This window comes from Excalfactoria chinensis, chromosome 9 (assembly GCF_039878825.1).
Source record: "Excalfactoria chinensis isolate bCotChi1 chromosome 9, bCotChi1.hap2, whole genome shotgun sequence".
NCBI classification, from domain to species: domain Eukaryota; kingdom Metazoa; phylum Chordata; class Aves; order Galliformes; family Phasianidae; genus Excalfactoria; species Excalfactoria chinensis.
The window spans coordinates 10,032,970-10,053,804 of NC_092833.1; the positions used below are offsets into that span (position 1 = coordinate 10,032,970).

Here is a 20,835-nt window from a genome sequence, read left to right on the forward strand (position 1 = left end):
TGGCAATGTGTCCTGTACTGCCAATGGGGGGGAGCTTCCCACCCCACTGCCACCCCCAGAAATGCCAATGGGTAAGACAGACCATGCCTCCTTTATCCCAACCCCAACACTTCTCCGCTCATCAGTAACTAAGAAAACATCTGCTAATCCTGCCCACCTCCTCTGCTGAGCGCTGCAGACCCAGGGCAACTGAATAAAGAATAAAACTTTCACCCAGCTTTAACCAGAAGCAAAACGAGCCCAGCAGCCTCAACTACTGAATTTATGCATGCTGGAAAAACAGACCTCCTATTACTCGGAAGAGCTGGATATGAACCAATGACCTAGAAAGAAAATCCCACGTCCATGTCCCATCAGCCCCTGCCCTTGCTGCCCCCGAGCCATTCAGCTTGCCTGCATTTTTCAGAGTGCTTCTCAGAGGAAGTCAACAAGCAGAAAACTGTGACACAGCACATGATGCTTCATGAAAAAAAACCCACCATCTGGAGCCAAGGGGCACAGTGCAGGTGGCTGCAGGGTGACCTGGTTGATCAGCAGCTGCTCTCAGAGCTGCCCGTATTACACTAATTCAGCTGGAGTCCAACCCTTCCTCTACATGAGCATGGCCCCCAACATCACCCCTCTGGAAAGACCCCAAAACAGAACCCATCCCCACACATCCCTCACAGGAGCCTCTCCAAAACATTGAGCCCAAAACTGGGGTTGCTGCAGACATCAAGTTTCCTCCTTGAAGTGCCATATTGCTGAGCACACAGACACCGAAATGCTGTAAGCTGATAAGATCAGGCAGTCTGCTGCTCAGGACACTGTCTGTCTGGCACCACAAGGTTCTCCCTGCAGCGGTGTCACAGAGGTCAGGTTAAGCTGCAGAGGTCGGAGGGAAGGTGCTGTGGCTGGGAGGAAGATGGATGGTTACCACAAACTTATTCAATTTGTGATAAGGCAACAAAGAGCAACCAGGCTGCCTGCCCCTGGGGCTGCCCTGACAAGGGGGATAATAAAGCTCCAAACCTTTCCTCCTCACCCAAAGCAGTGGTCGTACCTTTTACTATCACATTTGGGAAACAACCAGCAGCACTTTTAGTATGAATCAGGAGCTCCACGAAGTCAAAGCAGATGCTTAATGAAGAGCAGAAGTCAGACTGCTGCAAAGCTCTCAGGGTGCAAGTAGAATAAGTAGAATGGAGCCTAAGTGACAGCAGCATGGATCCATTGATTCTAATGACAAGTGCAGACACACTGCCCTTCTATTTCTTCTAAGTGCTATTAAAAAGAACAATAAATGAGAACTCCATCCATTGCAGTTCTCCTCCATTCTGAAGAGCTGTGCACTGCAAGACCAGGGTGCCGGGTTTCCCCTTCCCTCCCCCAGGCCCCCTTTTCCCTGGGAGGACTCAGGCCAGCACCAAGCTCTGCAGCCCCAGCTCTTACCTCTGCCACTGCAGGAGAGGATGGCTGCCAACTTTCACTTCTAGTAATGCATCAGATCTCAAGAGATGAAAGACACGTGCGATCAGAGCTCAAGCCAGCTTGTTGCTTGCTTTGCAAGTAACCAATTAAAATAATATTTCCAGGATGCTTTTGTCCCTGAAAGGCTCACAGATTAGACTTCCAGTGTAAGAGATCTGTGTGCAGACAGCTGAGCAATGCCCTGGGGAGGGTCAGATGAGCACACAGAGCCAAAGTCACTCTGTGAAAAGAGAACATCACAGACACTGGAGAGGAGAGCAGAGACACTCGACCCACATATTGCAGCCACCACCAAAGCCTTCAGCAAACACCTTACAAGAGCTTTGCTGACCACAGTGGTCAGAGAAAGCACTTGGCATGCCTGGAAAGAGGTTGTAACACCAAGCTGCAGCACCAGGTCTGCTTGATGCTGGAAATGAATGCTCTAAGGGCATATTTTATACTGGTAAACCGAATAAAGTGGACTGGCTGAACTAGTTTTCACCAGCAAAGCCCTATCTACAGAGAGCCTTCAGCTAGTACAGGTGGCTTTGAAAATGAAAGAAAGAAAGTAACCACAAGAAGGAAGCTGGTGGATTTTCACTGCTCAACAGCGACTGAGCTGTACAACAGCTTTAAGACCACAAGAGAAGAGCAGGATGGCACCATCACACGGCAGTCCCAAGGAAAGCACTGGAAGCAGAGCCACACAGCCCCCCAAAGGGGAGCTGAACAAAGTCCACACACCACAACAGAGCATGGAGCCGTGCTGTTAATGAACGACTGAGCTGACCTTTGTCCAAAATGGAGACAGGGAACGTTTTTTCTTTTGATTTTTTTAATCCAGAAGAATCAACAGTGATTTTTGTATCGGAAGAACAAATATTTCCCCAGGCACGGAAGGTGATGCATTTCTTCCCTTGGCTGGCATTCACTCTGAGTGTGAATAGACCTAAACCGGGCCATAACTCGGTTTCAACACTTGGCTCAACAAAAACAAATGATATCACTGAGCTGAGAGCTCGGGACGGGCCCGAGGCTCTGCAGAACGCAGCTCGGGCCTCGGCGGCCGTGCAGGTCGGAACTGCTCGGAGCACCGCTCGCATCCAGCGGGGCGGTGCAGGCAGCAGCCTCGAATCGGGGTCCCCCGGGGGGCGCAGCGCCTCTGACCGCAGGCGCAGGTTCACCCGGAGCCCGCAGATCACAACCGAACCAGCCCAACCACGTGCAGGCTGCCCGCACAGGGCTGTCATCCCACCGAACCAACCCTCCGGAAGGGTTAAAGGCATTCATTTTCTCTAGCGACCACACGCAAGCAGGCTCTGAGGACGTGCAACGCTAAAACCGGTCACCGCAATTTCACGTTCCACGAGCACGTGAACCACGGGGACACACAGGGCAAAGTACAAAACGGGATTGCGGCGGAGCCCCGCACGCCCATCCCCATCACTCAGCGCGGCGCCGGGCACCGCAGGACACCCGGCGGCACACACACGCTTCCCGCAGCCCATCGCCCGTACCTTCCTTGACGCCGGGCAGCTTGGACTGGTCGATGCCGATCTCGGCCATGCTGCTGCTGCAGCCGGGCGGGGCGGGCAGGCCCCACGTTGAGGGCAGAGCCGCCCTCGCCCCGCCGCACAACGCGAAGTTACCCGCGGAGGGATCCGGAGCGAACGGCCGTACGGCGCGGCGGAGGGGACAGAAAGCGGCGGGGGCGGAGCGGGGCGGGGCGCCGGGCGGCTCCGAGCTGCTGCCCTTCGAGTTCGGCTGTGCCGATTGGTCTTTGTTTTCCACTTTTTCTTTCTTCTCCCTTTGCTTTGGGTCTCCCTCCCCCCCCCCTTCTCCCTGATTTTCCCTCCTTTTCCGTCATATTCCCTTACTCCTCCCTATTATCCCTATTGCCTCCTTTTTTTCACCCAATTTCCCACTGTTTTGTTCCCTTATTTCCTTTTTTATTTCACTTTATTTTTCCCATTTTCTCTCATCCCCCCATCCCCGTGTTTCTCATTTGCCCTTACTTCTCCTGTTTTCTTCCCTTTTTCATTTATTTCCCCCCTTTTCTCCCACTTTTCCCTCATTTTTACTTTCAGCCCCTTTTCTCTTATTTTCCCCTTTTACTTTATTTTTCTTAACTTTTTTTCCCATATATATATATATATATATATATATATATATATAATACTTTCTTTTCAGATTTCTTTTTGTTTTGTCTTCATGCTTTTGTTTGTGGTGGGGTTTCTTTCTCCTCTCCTTCTCTCATTTATTTTTCAGCCCCAGAGCAGCACCTTGCAAGGCCATTAATCCCTGCAGCATGTGCACACAGGGATCAGCCAGAAGGACATCCTTCACTCATTACCAGCCTGGTTTTTAATCTCTGTGCAAGCACCTGCTGTTGGACATGAGTGGGGGCACATATGAGCATCAAAGCAAAGGATTCAAAGGTGGGGAAGGGACTGGAAGACCTTTCCAATTTGTGATGTCCTATGATTTGATGCAACAGAGCAGCCTTCTGATCCCACATTTAGAAACATCATCTCCCACTTATTGATTTCAGTGCTCCCAAGTTCTCCCTCATGCACACGGCTCTTTGTTCCAGTCTTTCCTAATGAATTTAGATCCCCTTACCTGGCTGAGGCCCAAACCAGCAGCACCAATTAGTCAAAATTCCTGAGCTCTCTCTGCTCAGGTTTCTCCTACGCAAATCATATGGCTCCTCATGCCTTCCTCTAGCTCTGTTAATCATGCAGATGCGTTTGTCCATGCCAGACTCACTGATGCTCCTGGGGAGGAGCAAATCCAACAAGCAGCATTCACCTACCCTGTTCCCAAGGGCAGGGTCCTGCACAGCAGGAACAGCTCTTTCCTCGCATTTGTGACATTGAACTCCTCTCATCTTAGCTTGATGTTGAGATATTCTGAAGAAATCTCTAAAGCTGGAAGATGGCAGGAATCACTTGAAGGCTTCAGGAGGCTTCAAAGACCAATGGAAATATGGGAATGACTGTGGGGGGCCTGGAGATGAGAGAAAATGAAGCAGGATCCGGGACATGTATGACTGATGCAATGCTGACACTGCAGCACAGTCACATCACATCTTGTGGTCCAAAATGGTGCCTCCCAGCTCCCACCTGTGTCTGAAAACCTCTGCCTCCAGGCAGAAAGCATGGAAGCTTTGTTCTGCTGGGCTGACAGCAGGTTTTCCACTGCAAATTTTAGAGCATGCAGCTTGAAGGTGTGTTTCAGTGGGTCAATTAATCCCAATAAAGCTAGAGAAAAAAAAAAAATAACTATTTGTTTTATTTAAGAGCACCAGGAGTACCTTGTGCTGCTCTGTTCCTCCTGCAGACCAAGAAACAGCTCTGTGCCTGCTTCTTAAATAAACCAGGCAGCCCTCCCAGTGCTATGCTGTCATCTCAGGACAACAAGATAACAACTGTGAAATAAATTGGGCCTCATCAAGATGCTCAGTTTCAGAGCAGCCCTTGTTAGAGCTCTGCTAATGACTGCATGGCAAACTCCAACTGATGAGGCTGCTGTGGGGGTACACAGAGGATAATGATCCCACAGGCAGGAATGTATCCATCATTGCTCAATGAAAAGGGATGGAAAACCAGTTCTAGGCATCTCACAGTAATCAAGCATCACACAAACCTGTGTCCAAAACCCGTGGGTCAGTGGTGACAGGTGACTACAACCTTCCTCCTCCCACCTAAGTCAAAGCATGAGATGATGTCTTTCCTCCTCTGACCACCCAATCATTAACCTTCCTCCTTTTCCAAGCAACCAAACTAGGAGAGAGAGAATTCCTGTACCAAAAGGGGCCAATGAGAAGAAGCAAGCAGCAAGAAGCAGGTGTGCAATTTCCATCAGTAGCCAAATGGTGCCTGTGGGAATTAGGGCTCCCAGGAGGACAAGGAGAGCAGGAGCATGCAAGGATTAAAGTATTATAAAATAAAACACGCAGAGGCGATGAATTGGGACATTGCAAAAGATGAATGAATTAAACTAAACTTGTGCTTACATGCAGTGTCATAAAAACAGCAGGATAATGGTGAATTGGGCACTGGGAGGGCTTTTGTTGTCTTTCTAGTTGGAGAGAGAAGGCATACAATGGGAAGTCAGGTACAGTGCTGCACATTGTGATGTGCACAGCTCAGTTGTTTGTCCAGGCTGCCCAGGAAACTGCAGTGTGCAAATTAGCTCTGCATCTGTGCCCACAAATTTACAAACACGTTTGTAAGGGTAACAGTTCTGCCCTCCCTTCCCCCTCCTCCCCATGAAACTGTTAAGTTTCACATCAGCAAGCGAGACCAAATACCTTCCAAAATTCTTCTTCAGCAAAGAAAGTGAGAAGTAATACCAAACTTGGCACATTAACCACTTTTCACCCAGAACAGATATTTCTTCTTCACTTTGTGCTCTGCAGGGAGCTTCCTGCAAGCCCACACAAGGGAGAAGTTAGCAGCCTAATAAAAGTGGCTGGTTGTGGGGAAGCCCCTGTGCCTGCCATCAGTATCTACTGGATGACTGCAATTATGTTGAAAGGATTTCAGTGGGGCCTGAAGTCAGTGCAGGTCTCACATGACACTAAGCTTGCTATATTCTCCTCTGAACAACTGTTAGATTTACTTAAGATCACCTTTTGATTACCACCTTCCTCATCCTTTGCTGGTTAAAAGAAAGGTAATAATTTGGTGTTCTCACTTCTGCCAGCCTTGATACCCAAGGTCAAGATGCAAGGGGTACATACATCCTCAAACCTCTTATTTCAAGCCTTGATTTTATATACACAAGTTTACATCCAGAAAGTACTGATATTCACTCAACAAAACAGGTTTTGCATGTGCAGAAGCTACCAGTCTTGTCGGCCCTACATACAGATGACAAGCTGGGTAAGAAGACATGCTCTCAAATGCAAGAGCTATGGTCACCTATGCAAATTTCCTCAAAATAAACCAGATATATTTACCCTCCCAGACTTTCTGTGGGTAACTCATAGCAAGAACATTTCCCAAAGAACAGGTAGTAGTTCTTGAAAAGTCAGAAAGCCAAATGATGGGAACTAGGAGGAGGGAGAGGGAGAAAAAGGACTGACAGCATGAAAGCTGGCACTGTTGGCAGACAGGGTTGAAACCACCCAGCATTGTTTATGGCCGCGATGCCCAAAGAAATACGTGTACAAGCTGCATTCAATTTAGACTCGCTGACAATTGCTGATTGAAGTAGAAAGAAATGTGCAAAATTCAGAAATATAAACACCAGAACTCATTCCCATACAGAGATTTTTGGCCATGAGGAAGGATCCTTGCATGTCCTTGGCACAGGTAGGATTCAGCGTCCTCAACACAGCACCTGCAATGAGATGATCAGAAGCAACTCATTCCTTCTCAGTCACACTAGGAGCTACCAAGCCTGCGTCAGTCCCTACAGCAGCCTGTGAGTTGGCTGTCTGGTGGCTGCAGCATGCTCTAGAGGACACAGTGCCTCACAAACAGCTGCTCAGAATGTGCCAGGGCTTTCTGAGGACAGCTCAGAATACACTGGCTCTGCAGAGACATGCAGAACCTGCAGCACAGCTACCTTAGTGGTTTCCCCAGGTTTGCCATGTGCTGATTTGTCATCTCAGTTACCACATCAACAAGTGGCTGTTCTCCATTGTACCACAGCTGATGGAGAGGAGCGAGCTCCAGAAAACCAGCTCCTGCTCCAAACCACTCTAGATCTTCCTCCTGTAGCCCAGGATGACTAGCTTCTGTAGAATAATGTAAAGGGACCCTACAGCATCATTCCCTTGGCACTTCATATCCTTGCTGAGTTCTGGGGCACTGCTCATACATCATCCAGGACAGACTCAGGGCCTGCAGAAGGTGGATCAGATCAGAGGAGGCTCAAGCTTAGGGTAAATCTGGTGGTGGTATAACCAGGTCATCCCAAATCATGCCACTTCAGCACACTGTCTTGGCTCAGCCAAATAACCACCTGTCAGGAGGGATCTGGTCTGGAGAAGGTATTTCAGCCCAGGATTAAGAAGCAGAGGTGCAAATGGCATGACACCCTCAGTCCCTGCTTTTCTCCCAGGCTTTTGCATTCCTGCACTGCTTTTTCACCCCTCACTCCAGAAGAGCACTTTGGAGCTGGCCTGTCCTCTAAGAAGCCAAATCATCTCCTGGCAGCCCTCTGAGTGGATGTGAAAGCCAGGCAAGCAGGCAGCCCATCTGCACTCTGTATCCTCCTCTGCCTTAACCAAGAGGTGCCGCTTCTCTTTAGTGTGATCCCCACCTGATATGAGCTAACGATGCTTCCTCCTGTGCCCTCCCACTGCTGGCTGCAGGGAGGTGACAAGTGAAACCATTTTATGCCCTGCTTGGGACCTTTCCCTCCTCCTTCACTATGCAAGGAGACAGTTAAAGCACAGCATCTAATTTTATGGCAGTAACAGGCCAAATAACAGCTGAGTCCCAAAGACAAGCACGTAGAAAGGGGAACAAATCGCATGAGTCAGTCTAAAAGCTTCATAAATATTGACTGGTTTTAACAGTCCCCTGAGGAACAGAGACTCTCATTTTATAACTGCATCTCCCTCCCCATTATGTACTCCCTCCTCTCAGGGAGCTGCTCTCCTGGCTTATGTGCACATTATTTTAATTCCTTTCTGCAGAGAAGCTGTGCTGTTCTGTTGGGGACTTTGCACCAGCCAGCAGCAGAATAGCCGAGCGCCTTCCAGTGGTGCTTTATATAATAGGACCAGGGCGGGTTTTGTTTTCTGGTTCACACCAGGGTAGAAGCTACATAGGCAGATGAGAATTCAGAGAACAAATACGTGAAGGACAAAGAGGACAGGGTGGTTTTCAGTGCCTTCCACTTCTATTCCCATCAGGTGAAGCACAGCTGGAGAGACAGGATAGACAGATGCAATTGGATCAGTGAGAGGAGACACCAATGCTGCCAGGTCTACACTGGGTGTGCAGGGAAGAACAGATGCTACAAGATAGCAGAGGCTAGATTACCAAGGAGGGAAATGGTTTTGTAGACAGAGGGGATAAGGGATTGTTCTGTGAGCCACTGCTTCGGATGGGAAAGTAACTCCTGCCTTTCTGAAACTGTGTGCTAAACTCACCTCACCCCTGCTGAGAGGGCAGCTCTCTCTCTTCATGCTGAAAGGCTCCTAACTCCTCCCTGCTTCTCAGGGTCTCTTTAGCATCCTGCTTGCTTTCCTCTCTACTGTTTGTTCCCTCCTCTTTCCCATGCCTATCATACCCTTAGAAACACTAAACAAGGAAGCAGTAAGTCTCCTCCTACATATGGGGCAAGATAAATAAATAAATAAATAAATCCCATCTCCACCAGCTGAGAGCACACAGTCTCAGCCAAGTCCCCTTTTTGGTGCACAGACTGCAGGACAGTTAATATGCCCTTTCTCCCAACCTTAAGTAAGGGCTCCTTACTCCCAGGTCCTGCCACAGCAGGTTGGTTGCTTTGTGAACAAACAGAGCTTAAGCACAGATTAAAAGACCACAGCAAAGCCCATGAATGCTGCTGAGGCTTACCTGAATTATGTGATGCATGTGAAGTTTTTATATGCTCTCGAGAAGTGCTCAAAAAGACAAGAAATCCTCCCCCTCTTCAAATGCCAAATGTGTAGCATGCAAAGTGTTCTGGAAACATGCCACTCCAAGCAAGGTTCAAGATCTCCTGCTTTCAGCAGCTCAACACTGCCTCCTGCATTTTGCAAGTGGCCCAAGAAGCATGCTGAACTCCTCTTGTATAAGGATTATTCTGAAAGAAGACATGTTACTGCTTTGGGGTTAAACTAGGCTATTTGAATACTCCATCTGTTCTAGAGAGACCAATTAGAGTTAGCAACACAGCTGAAAGTGACTTTAGAGTAAGTGGAAATTCATGCAGAATACCTAAGGGCTTTTACTGCTCCAAGTCAGGCTGACCTGTGTGACAGAGAAAAGACTGAGCATGGAAGAATGCTGGGTATATTGAGGAAAATAGTGCCAGGAAGCACTCAGATCAACCAAGATCCTGGATCACTAAGGAAGTCTGTAGGGGTGAGGAAGATTCAAGGTCAAGCTAGAATTCAATCCACCAGTCAGAATCAGTCCCAGTGATGACAACCATGGTCAAACATAATCCAAAAAACAGTAAACACATCCATACTGACAGGACAGGTCTGAGGTTAACTAACCAGTATTTCTTACCCAGGATAACAGGCAGGATCAAGAGCCCAAAGCTAGACTGGGCTAAAAGCAAAGATATTAACTAGGTGCAAGTGTTAATTAAACCTAATACCTCAAGTCAACCCTCCCACAACTGCAACAAATGCAAAAAGTCACTAGTGTCTGGCACTGGCTGTCAGGCATCTTTCCACCCACTCATTGAGAGCATCCACCCCTCACCCCTCTTACTGTGTAAATGGAGAATGACAGTCCCCTGCTTTCACCACAGCACTCTCTTGGAAGGACTGGCACACTGTATTTGCAAGTTGCTTTGGGGTCTGAACAGTTGCAGTGACCCAGAACTGAAGTTTCTCTACGGTGAAAGAGAAAATCTCAGAGCTCTTCCAAATCCAAATCCAGGAGTATTTCAACTGATAGACTGTTGGTTTACAACACTGAAAGACAAGATAGTTTAATTTGTCTCTGCAGAATATATATATATATATATATATATATATATATGGGACCATTTCCTCAGTAGAAAAGCATTTTTTAATGGAAGTACCACGTTCAGCTTCATAAGCAGTTGCAAAAAGTCGGAGCTTCTACACCCAATTTTTTAGTAAAAAATAAATATTAAAAGGAAAATTAAAGGGCAAGTTGCACAGCAAGTTTTAGGGATAGTTAGGGATCAGAAGCCAGAAGCCCAAACAAGGAAAAGGCATTATTTTTTACTTAAGATGAAGGATGAAGAGTAGGTACCATCAGATGAAGCTGTATTGGGTGATCTGGCACAATGTGGTGTCCAAAAAGCACAAGAGATGAGTCACTAGGAGTGTATGTACAAGTCAGAGTTTGGCCAAAGTATAGTACAAATGATTCAGTTCTGCAGATGATGATTGGCAGAAGGAGCAGAAGTGCAGAAGAAAGGCTAGCGCTGTTACTGCAATAGCATTTTTCTGGGTAAGGTCATAATAGAAAACTAGCAGCAGGTTCCTGCTCAATTGGGATGGAGAAGCAACAAAGAGAAGCCAAGCCAAGACATGGTGATGTCCTGAGAAGACATGGGATGTGTGCAACGTGCCTCAATACTCTGCTCTAAACTAATAAAATATAGCTTTGCAGACAGAACTGGCATCTGGCCTTCCACTTCTTCTTTTCCCCAGAAAAAAGAAGACAGTTGCCCATCCTTGATGCATTCCATGCCTGCTGCCAATTTTGCACTCCCCCACTCAGACACAATCCCAAAATAGGATGTGATGCCTTTCCCGTTGACAAAGCCATAAGTCACTGCAAGCATGACATACTCAATATCTTCCAATCACTTAAATGGAAAGAGCTCTCCCCCTCTGTTTCCCAGCATTTCAGCACTCATTATACCTCACATTAATTAATACAGGCAGTAAGAAGTGTGATGATAAATTACAAAAACCCATTAACCTGATTCTGTCCGAACTGGTGACATACGGCAACTTGTATGTTAGACAAATCTTCCCTGCTAATGTGGAAGTCCTCATGCCTGAACTCCATTAAAGCTACAGCCATGAAAGAATATTCTTAATGTGTGTACGTATGGATGTTCATATGGACTGTATATCAGTGTGCATGGACAGGTCATGCCTGTGGGAACATCAAAATTCATTAGATCAATCTGATATGAGATATATTGAACAGGTTCCATCTGACGTCTGTTACTGGGTTGTTCTGTCCACTCCCAAAGGAGTGAATCATATTGACAGGTTGAATTATATCTCAAGAGATATTTTTCTCCCCTCCTCCAAAGGCCATTTGCAATCACGGCACATCCACTGCCTCTTAAAAGTGAGCTCATCTGGCACTGGGTTGCATTGAAGTCCTCCACCGTGCTTGAAGGAAGAATGCTTTTGGGTGGTGGGTACGTGGAAAAGATGCGGTCTGTCCAGCTGTCCCTCGGAGTGCTAGCCATCTTGACCATGACTGTGTATGTCCCATCTACACATGGAGTGCCTTTTTTCCTACTAGGTAAGCTGGAATACAGGCTAGATGACACAGGTAGGTCATTATCTTTTTGCTTTGCTTTGCTGCTTGTCATGGCCATGCAACACTTGCTTATCCGTGCAAGAAGATAAAAGCAACCTTGAGCTATACTAAATAATCAATCAACATGGGTACTACCCAGGGACTTCTGCATATTAGCACGTACTTCTGGTCTGCAGCTGGTTGCATATTCATATGTCGCACTTTGCTAAACAATGAAAATACCAGATCTGGTGATATCTGGTAATGGTATTTTCTTCTTTCTTCCTGAAAGAAAATTTCCAAGGATATATATTAAAATACCAGAGAGTAGCAATCCAAGTATGTACCATATGAGATGTGACAGCTCCTAAATGTCAGGAGTAGGGTGCTGCTGAACTTCTTTAATCGTGAAACTTCTGCTTATATGTTCTTCTCCCATAATTTGAATTAATCTTAGCTTGAACTTATTCCGCAGGAAAATGTCAATCATTAATCTTCTTTCTTAGAGAGACTTGGCAGCAGGAAAAAAATTAAAGCAGCTAAATATAGGCTAGGAAACAGCATTGCTTTTCAAATGATTTTTCCTCTTATTTCACCTATTTATTTTTGTAACGACAACCAAAACATTCCTGAGGCCACCCTCTCTAAATACAGCTTCTGTTTAGTTTTTACTAGAGTGTTTATATGTATGTATGTTTTTTGTTGTTTTTTTTTCTGTATCAAATCCCTCAAATGACTAAAAGCGGCTCTTTGAAAATCGTAACTGTCTTTCAGGCTTGCTTAGGTTTATAGCACAGAAACTGCAGGTCTTACAGTGCGCATAGCCCTGCTCAGCTCCTCGGGTTTGTTTCCTCAAATCATACTCGGCTTCAGCTGCACCATTAGGTGGGGGCAAACCTTGCCACGTATTCTGGGAGCATCACCTTGGGGTGCATTCCCACACACTCTTGAGCATCTTGGGGTCTCATCTGTCGCAGTGCTTTGTTTTGTCTGTATCAAAATTACTTGCATTCATCTCATCACAGCTATGTAGGTCTGATGGCTATCTGAGACCCATTGCTACCTTCTCATCTCCTTGAAGGGACTGAGCTGAAGTCCCGAAGATCCCAGGAGAAGGGAAAAAATGTCCTTCTGTGTCATTTCTTTGCATTTTATGTGGATTTTGTGGGCATATTCTAAGGCTTGGCAATGTCTGGCTGTGGGGATTAGACAAAAGACTTTGGGGAATGGCCATTCTGCGATTTTATGCTCCTCCCAAAAATGAATGCATCACACAAGTTCCAGATGCTCCTAGAAATCTGTTTGGCAGAGCTGGGGGCATTCCAGAGCCTTGTCTAGTCTGGTCATTCGATCCTTGTATCTGTCAGATGCTGCTGAAGCTCTGACCTTCACAACCACTCGTTTGAGGGTATAGCCACAACCGCTAGAGAAAAAACACTGAGAAAGATCCCAAAATAGGCCTCACACAGAAGTCCAAATTACTACAGGAAAGCAGCTTGGGGAGGATTTTTCCTGGAAAATAGGGAAGGAAAACAGGCATGGCTGACAGCAACCATTAAGAGGATTCCTTGGAGAAAAAGATGCTCGCTTTAAACTCCTCCACACTTTCCCTATGAGCAGAATGAATCCCTTAATACCTTGGGCAACCAGAGAGCTCAGCCCCAGCACGGGGTGAGCACAGGGCTAGACAGAATGCTGCAGGGCTCTTCAGCTACATGCACACATAAGGAATAGATCCTACCTCCAGCAGGCCTGGGGAGATGGATGGGGTGATGAGGCAATAAAGGGAATGCTTGCAGAAGAGGTCTTAGCCTTAATTTTTGTTTTAATGTTGGGGGATGGAGTGTCCATCCGTTTTGGCACTAGAGACTGAGAATGGCATGTTTTATGTGCTGCAGATAACCGAGTGCTTCCGGAGAGAGAAGACACAAATCACAAGGACACATTGCTTCCTCTGCTTAATAAGAAGTTTGCATGGAGGACACCAGGAAATTTTGGTAAGCAGAGGGAATGGGAGATCAAGCTTCGTGCAGCTGTATCTGTATCAGTGCTATGGATGTAAGGAATCAACTCGCAGATTTTTTGCAGAGAGGAGGTCAAGATTTTTCTCTGTGTTATATGTTATACAGACACCAAATTTAAGACCATCCTGTGTGTTGGGACACACTCCAAACTCAGACTCTCTAAAGGGAAACTTGGGCATTCCATGACACTGCACACAGCAATTGCAAGCACCAAATGGACTAACGGGGTCAGAACTTCCCACGGCCACTGCAGTGTGGGAAGGGGCTGAGCCATGTGTGGTAGTTTCAGGGCAGGAAGCTGATTTTCCCTGTAAAAACAGCAGAAAATGGAGCACAGAAAAAAATTTTACCATGGAAATCCATTAATCAAAATAACTCAGTGCTCCTCCCCAGCCCCTTAATGCAGTGAGGCAGTAGTTAAACAATCCAGGGACAAATAGATAAATACAAATAAATCAAGTCTTTACACTAACAAAGGCATTCTTCTTGTAAAGGGGACGCATTCAAAAAATAACATTTTTATGATTGCTTTATGGATTATTGCACTTATTACTCCTGGAGGAAAGGCTGCGTTTTATGCCAGACAATTGAATATAATGAATCTCTGAGCAGAGCACAGACAGAGGATTTACAGCAGGCAGTTTCTCAAGGCATCCTCCATAAATTAACTTCCTTCTCTCTGCTTGAGATAATTCGTTCCAAATTTCGACCGCTGCTCATTTTCTATTCATAGCAGCCATTGGCCAAGCTTACTCTTTGTGGAAAGTTGAGCCAAAATCAGCACTTGAAATTCTGAAAGAGCAAAAATGTGTAAAATAATAATCATAAAATCAATTGTAACAACAAGAATAAGCTCTTAAGGGGCACTTTTCACTTATGGATGCATAAAGACACATTTAAGAGGAATCTGCCTGTAGATGTTGCTGCAAAGCAAGGCAAGGAGCTGAGCCCCACTACCTGCCCCTAGCCCTAGCACTCAGGTGTGATGGGTTTACTTAAGAACTGCTGACTTTTCTGTTTTATATCTCAGAAAATATTCAGTAGTTTTCAACTAAATTGTTGCTTTCTTGGAGAAGAAACTGAGAATAGAGGCAGCTCTTTTTTCGGCACCTTCCTACTCAGTTTCAAACGTTAAAAAAAAGCCTGAGTCTGGCAACATGTGCTGAAGCCTTATCTGAGATCAGGGGAATGTTCTCCTAAATCCCCCAGGAGACACAGACCATCACCCGCTGCCCTGCCAGGAGCAGATAGCACGGACAGCCCGAGGCTGGTGTTTGGCTCTTGGGATGAACAGAGACATTCTTAAGCAATTTCCTGTCTCTTCTGCTTATTTTAGTGCATATTTTCACAAACTGGCACTGCAAAGCAGTTGATGACTTTGCTTTCCCCCTTCAAAACTGTTTCAGCTATCTTATTCAAAATCATTCACTGCTTTTAACCTCAGCTTGGCCCTGGAATAACATTACTCACCCTTCAAGAGGAGTGAGATGGGAAACCCACAGCCTCTCCTGTTGCTTTCCTATTGCTAACACAGTTCAGCTGGGGCCTCAGATTCTGTCCACAGAACCTGACTCTCCCTCTGACATCTCATGGCACTTTGCCCATCTGTGTGTGCACAGGCTTTATACAGCCTGCTGCAGTGCTGCTCTGCCTGATGATCCATGAAGATGGTGCCTGGCATCCAGATGCTGAGCAGAAAAGGGCCCAGCAGAGGCTAGACAGGAATTAAAAGATAAATGGGTCCTTCTTTGTCAACCCATAGACAGGAGAAATAGAATCAATAAGGCTGGAAAAGATTGCTAACATTATCTAGTTCAACCATCAACCCATCACCACCACATAGGAAGAAACTGCTTCAGATCTGAGCTTTAGGAATTACCAACATGATTCTTTTTCTTTACAGACTGGGAGCTGGCAAAGAAATTTGACGACTTTGAACAGGTGAGAGAAGCAAATGAGCAGACACATCCATGTCTACTGTTGCATGAATAATACCCTAGCTAAGTTAGAATAAAGAAAAAAAAAAAAAGGATGCCAAAAGAAATCACCATAGAGGATGGAAGGAGAAGGGCAAGTCTTGGTGTCTGCCTGTGCATTCAGATGCCTCTATCCCATGCTGGTCTCCAGCACCCATGGCCCCTGCACTTCTCTGGATTCCCTACCAGCAAGGCAGACCCAGCCCATGGCCAGAGCCTCCCCAGTTTGCTAGAACAGAGAAGCTGCAGGTGGAGGCATAACACTTTGGGTTTCACATAGTAAGTCAGCAAGTGCTGTGGATAGGAGGACACGAAGAGGTGCTCCAAGGGCAGATCCTCCTGGAACAGTCCTGATACCATGCGTACTGCCTGCCGGGCTGCCTGCAGCCTGCCTCTACTATGCTGTGCTGGGTCCCATCCTTCTGATGGAGCAGTTGCTCACTGCTGTGTCTGTTTCTCAACAGCTGTTGAAGTTTAAGGATCAGCTCTCAGCTGAGGAAGGGTCAGAGGTGGCTGATGCCTTGGAAAGTCTCTCAGCATCACAGCCCAAAAAACGTGGTAAGTGTTGGGTTAGAGCCCTACCTATGGGCTGCAGCCATCCCATCGGGCTCCCTGTTCCAGCATTTCCTATCTGTAGCAGAACAGTGACAGTATGCATGCTCCCAGCATGCTCATAGTAGTGTCTATTGGCACTCAGGACCTCACCAGAGGCAATTGGAGCAGCAGCCTGAGAATAACTATGGGGCTAATCAGAGGGCAGTTCAGTAGGAACACGTCCCCACAGGGCACCCCTCACTCTCTGCAGGGCACAAAGCTTGTTCTGGAGGCATAATGAGGCACGCAGCCTGCATGTGTCCAGCTCCACCAAGGTCACCGCTTCCCTGGGAGAATAAAGCAGCAGTTGTTTGAGCTGCTGAAAAGCAGCAAAGAAAAGGACGTGGAAATCAAGCAGGAATGCAGGGAGCTAAGAGTTACTGTGTCCCCAGTCAGCCCCTCTGCTCTCTGCAGTACATCCTGGGAGCTTTGCACTCCTTCAGGGCTGCCCAAGTGCACAAGGACATGTGTTGGCAGCAGAGGACTCCTTCACAAAGCAGTGACAGCTGTAGAACAGTAGTCACTGGTTGCAGATCTGGCCTCACCCCAAAAGAGCTCCTTTTGCCCTTACCCCACATGTTCTTTGCTCATGCAGGCTGACAATATGCCAGACAGACAAGGGAAAATCCCCCTCTGTGCAAGGCTGGCTTATGTGCTTAGGTGATGCTTAGACAATCTGCAGTTTATAAGTGACCTTGGAGACTGTCATTAATTTGGCTAATCTCACTCATGCTCCCACCAGTCTGGAAGAATCAACTGTACATAAAACTGCTTCTCCCAGCCAGGTTTAAATCAGATTCTGCCAGAAAACAGAGCAGAGAGCCTTTGTCTTGTCCATCCATTTTGGGAGGAGCCTGTGTCTTGGTCTGGGTGCTGCTGATTCAGTAGAAGTTTTCTCCCACAAAAAAAACCCCAACAAGTTGAAATCCTTTCTCATGCTTGACACCTGTACAGCGTTCAAAGAACCAGGCAGACTGGTGACACGGTTTTTTCCAACACTGAAATCCACAAAATTCCCTAATTTTTCTTCCCATAAGATGCCACAGCATTAAGTGTTGTTTGGAAGACAGCTGGAAGCAGAATGCTATAGTGATAGAGCTTTTAAAAGTCATTGTAGGGTCTGGATCAGGTGTTACCAGGTCAGTAACTTGCTTTTCCCATCAGCCATGGGTGAGAAGCCCTGTGCACAACTCAGAGGTTGCAGACTGGTGGCTGGTAGACGGGAAAGAAAAAGCTGATTCCTGACATTGATGAAATAGAGCAAAAGGAATAGCAAACCATTATAAAGCACAAGCCCTTCTTTTTACTTTAAGAAACCAAAAGCATCACCTTCTAGAAGTGTTATATGAGCTCTTAATACTCCAACTCTCTCAGGATAGTGGGCTTTTGAAAACACCTCCTGGGGAGCTATGGGAAGTTGGAAAAAAATTCTCTTGGATGCTAAAACTCTTCTCTTGTATCCCTCTCCAGCCTGCTTTTGGAAATACTGCATCTGAAGGCTTGCTAGGACTTGAAGAAGAAGATGGGTCCTTCCCCAAACTGTGTGCTGGGTGTTAATGTGTTAAGAGTTTGTTCTGTTCTCTCATCTCGTTGCTAACTTAAATGCCGCCCTCTGTGACTGCACCACAACCAAGTCTAAGAGGCACCACGATAGGTGCAGGAAGCTCCCTGCTACCTCTGCTGCTCCTTCCTTCCAGGCCTCACCTTCCACAGTCTTCTGCTTGGAAGATGTTCCCCAACTTCACTTGCTGTGCCATTCAGACTGCTGCTATCATACATTCTTGCCCTTCTCACCAGGTCCCCAAAGGCACCAAACACCAACCTGGCCCCCTGAGCTCGGCCCTCTACCCACTTGCAGATGTTGCTCATGGTGGGACCTGGATTTTCTGCTGTGTCCCATGAGCAGGTCTTTGAAGCCTCTGCACCCTCTGATAGGAAAGGAAGGCAGTCTGGGTGCAATGGGAGGGCTCAAGGCTACCTACCTTGGCTTGCTGAGCCAGAGCTGTTGTTCCTTGTCATGTCCCACCAATGTATGCAGTAGGTTTGGGGGAGGACAGGCACAGAAGTCTGGATCTTTTGGATATCACTCCAATAAAGATTTTCTGTTGCACAGAAGCACATGCTGTTTTCTTTCTCAACCCTTCCAGAGGCCTAAAGGGGGAGTACATTTCCATGGATGGCTCTGGTTATATAATGGATCATAAGGCTCCTATTAAACACCTTGCTAAAGCAAGGCAGATTTGTTTTAATATGCCTCAGGAGCACACCCTTCCTTTAGCCAGAACACGGGTATGTGTGGGCTGCTGTACTCATGGGACTGGACCATCCCTACTCACTTCTACCTACTTACCCCAAAGAGTTGCTAACTGGTTTTTCTTACTGCAGAATTCATGGAATCATAAAGTTTGGAACAGACCATTAAGATCATCACCTGTCCAAAAAGAAGTGATCACAGTCCACCAGAAGGTCCTACATACACCCATGTTAAATCACATTATCTAAGTTCACTAGCAAAGCAAAAGGATCATGTTCCCACATGTATTCAAATAAATCTTGAAGCCGTTGATGTTAGCTTTGAGATTTCCATCAGTGTAGGTGACAGCAGAATTCAGTAGATACTGTGAAAGCACGGACTGGTTTTCACTAGAATTGGACTCTCCAGTCCTGTATAGCCATGTAATTTAACTGCATCTTGCATGCTATATATTCTTCAGAACTTTACCTTTCCCAAAGCACCAATTACCAATTAAACTCATTGCGTAGGGCTCTAGCAAGATGTGCACACTTACCACAGCTGTACCTCGTATGTACTTCATCAACAAGAGATCTATCCATCTTACTATTGGCTAAAGCTGGCATATATGGGGAAAAAAAGGAAAAAAAAAAAAAAAAAGAATGGAAAAAAATAAAGCTCAATTACATAGGTGAAGTCTAATCACCTGCAAAGCAAAACTTGCTGTTAGCGTTTCCTCTTTGCTATTTCCTTAGCAGTGATTCAGAAGAAATTCCCCCTGTTGCATTTGTGAATCTGAAAAAGCTAAGTGGAAACACACCTTCACATACCCTCACAACAGCAACTAATGCAGGAAAAAGCATGGCCTATTGCTAAGAGAAGGGTATGTCTGTCTTTCCTTTAAGCATTCTGTGCTCACGGTACCCAGACTACTCTAATGTTCCTCACATGCTGATATGTTGGCTTCTTCTGCTGGAGTGATGAACATCAGTGCTGAAAGCAATTTGCTTGCAAGTTCAGAGAGTACATAGTGATGTCTTCACTAGACTCACCGTTATCAAGGGCTCCTGTCTTTCCTCCTAAATGCAGAACAGAACTTTTCCTCAGGTGTCACCTCCACACTATGGCTGCTTGCACCTCACCCACGCTTGGGCAGTCAGACTTACTGAAGTTAATGATCCACAGGCAATAATTAAAGGGATTTTCGTCAGGCATTCCAGTAGATCATATTGAATTGTTAGCAGAAAATCCTCACAGGCACCTGAATAGATTTGCAAGCAGGCAACACAGGGATGCAGTATATCCTCTTGTTGATCCCCACACTACACACAGTAAGCCGATCTATCCAGCATTGTATTTGAAAACAAATGATAGCACCCAACCCTTCAGACATCACCATACTTCAAACAGCACCTGTCACTTTATGGATGTTAAACAGCCACAGGAGGCTGCAGTGTGTTTGGAGGGGCAGATGAACAGAAAGGCTATTGCTTTCTCTCAGGTTATCCATGCAGTGACTGAAGCTTCCAGGTTCCAGTTTCAGGCAGAACCACCACAGAGACCTCTGTCCTGACTTGCTTTCATGTTTTCCTTCACATGGAAAGCATTTCTGCATCCAACTACAGGCTTAAAAAACCCTCTTTATTTAGAAGCCCACACTAATACCAACTGACTGCTGAAATACTTTAATTATCCAGCAGTATCTTTGCAGATCAGCTGTGTCACCACTGGATTCCTCTTATCCAAGCCTTCCAAAATATGCCCTGCAATATGTCTGTCCATGCTGCTTTTGAAAGACAACTATATGAGAGGTCAGCAGTACATGGCTTCCATAATCTGCCCATAGACCATACATATGTCTGCTTGGCAATCAGATTATCTGCAGGCTGTCTGGGTGCGCTCAGTGAAATAACTGTTTACTGAACTACAAGGCATGCTCAGGATAGGTGGCTGCAGCACACACACACCAGAGGATAAGGAGCTGAGCTTGTCTTGGAGTCCATTTGTGGATTTGCTTCTAGCATAGACAAACAACACTGTCTCAAATCAGCACTCAGTCCCAAATCCTTTATCTGCAAGCTTAAAGGTAAAGTGAACAGTGGGATTCTGCCTGCCTTTCTGAATGTGAACCTCATTGCCCACTATAGCCTGAACCAGGGCAATTGCCTCCGAGTACCAATCCTTAGACAGCTTTAATCTCAAGGACTCACTTAGTTAGCTGATAGACAGGTGACTCACATTAGATCAGGAAATTAACACTTATTTCTCTCTCCTGCCTTACTGCAACTCTCTGCCTAACACAGGGTAAAAGTATGTGGCAAGATATACTTTGCTTCCCCAGCCCTAAATAATCCTTTCTCTGTGGATCATCTTTTGCAATTCTAAGGATTATTTAT

General features: G+C 46.2%; 2 protein-coding genes across 4 annotated transcripts in view; one reads left to right on the forward strand and one right to left on the reverse strand.

The window, feature by feature from the left end:
• Positions 1-3,150, reverse strand: part of CCDC50 (coiled-coil domain containing 50) — a 37,593-nt gene extending 34,443 nt beyond the window's left edge. The window contains exon 1 of one of the 2 annotated variants that reach the window (XM_072344284.1): positions 2,970-3,150. In XM_072344284.1, the coding sequence (XP_072200385.1) occupies positions 2,970-3,018 (49 nt within the window). In that variant the 5' untranslated portion in view covers positions 3,019-3,150. The remainder of the gene's footprint in view (positions 1-2,969) is intronic. The other variant, XM_072344285.1, reaches the window with a different exon arrangement.
• An 8,296-nt stretch (positions 3,151-11,446) lies between these two features.
• UTS2B (urotensin 2B) lies at positions 11,447-18,319 on the forward strand. 2 transcript variants are annotated; one of them, XM_072344728.1, is made up of 5 exons: positions 11,447-11,645; positions 13,511-13,609; positions 15,540-15,577; positions 16,077-16,170; positions 17,677-18,319. In XM_072344728.1, the coding sequence occupies exons 1-5, from the start codon at positions 11,492-11,494 to the stop codon at positions 17,700-17,702; spliced, it is 411 nt and encodes a 136-aa protein (XP_072200829.1). In that variant the 5' UTR covers positions 11,447-11,491; the 3' UTR covers positions 17,703-18,319. The 2 variants fall into 2 exon arrangements, with proteins under 2 accessions (XP_072200829.1, XP_072200830.1); XM_072344729.1 differs by having other exon boundaries at positions 11,447-11,615; positions 17,677-18,317.
• The last annotated feature ends 2,516 nt before the right edge of the window (positions 18,320-20,835 follow it).

Excerpts from the sequence above, each read along its gene's own strand:
- UTS2B (XM_072344728.1), top strand. The coding sequence starts at position 11,492 with ATGCTTTTGGGTGGTGGGTACGTGGAAAAGATGCGGTCTGTCCAGCTG. Across the intron at positions 13,610-15,539 it reads GAGGACACCAGGAAATTTTG|ACTGGGAGCTGGCAAAGAAA; the intron begins GTAAGCAGAGGG and ends TTTTCTTTACAG. Across the intron at positions 16,171-17,676 it reads ATCACAGCCCAAAAAACGTG|CCTGCTTTTGGAAATACTGC; the intron begins GTAAGTGTTGGG and ends ATCCCTCTCCAG.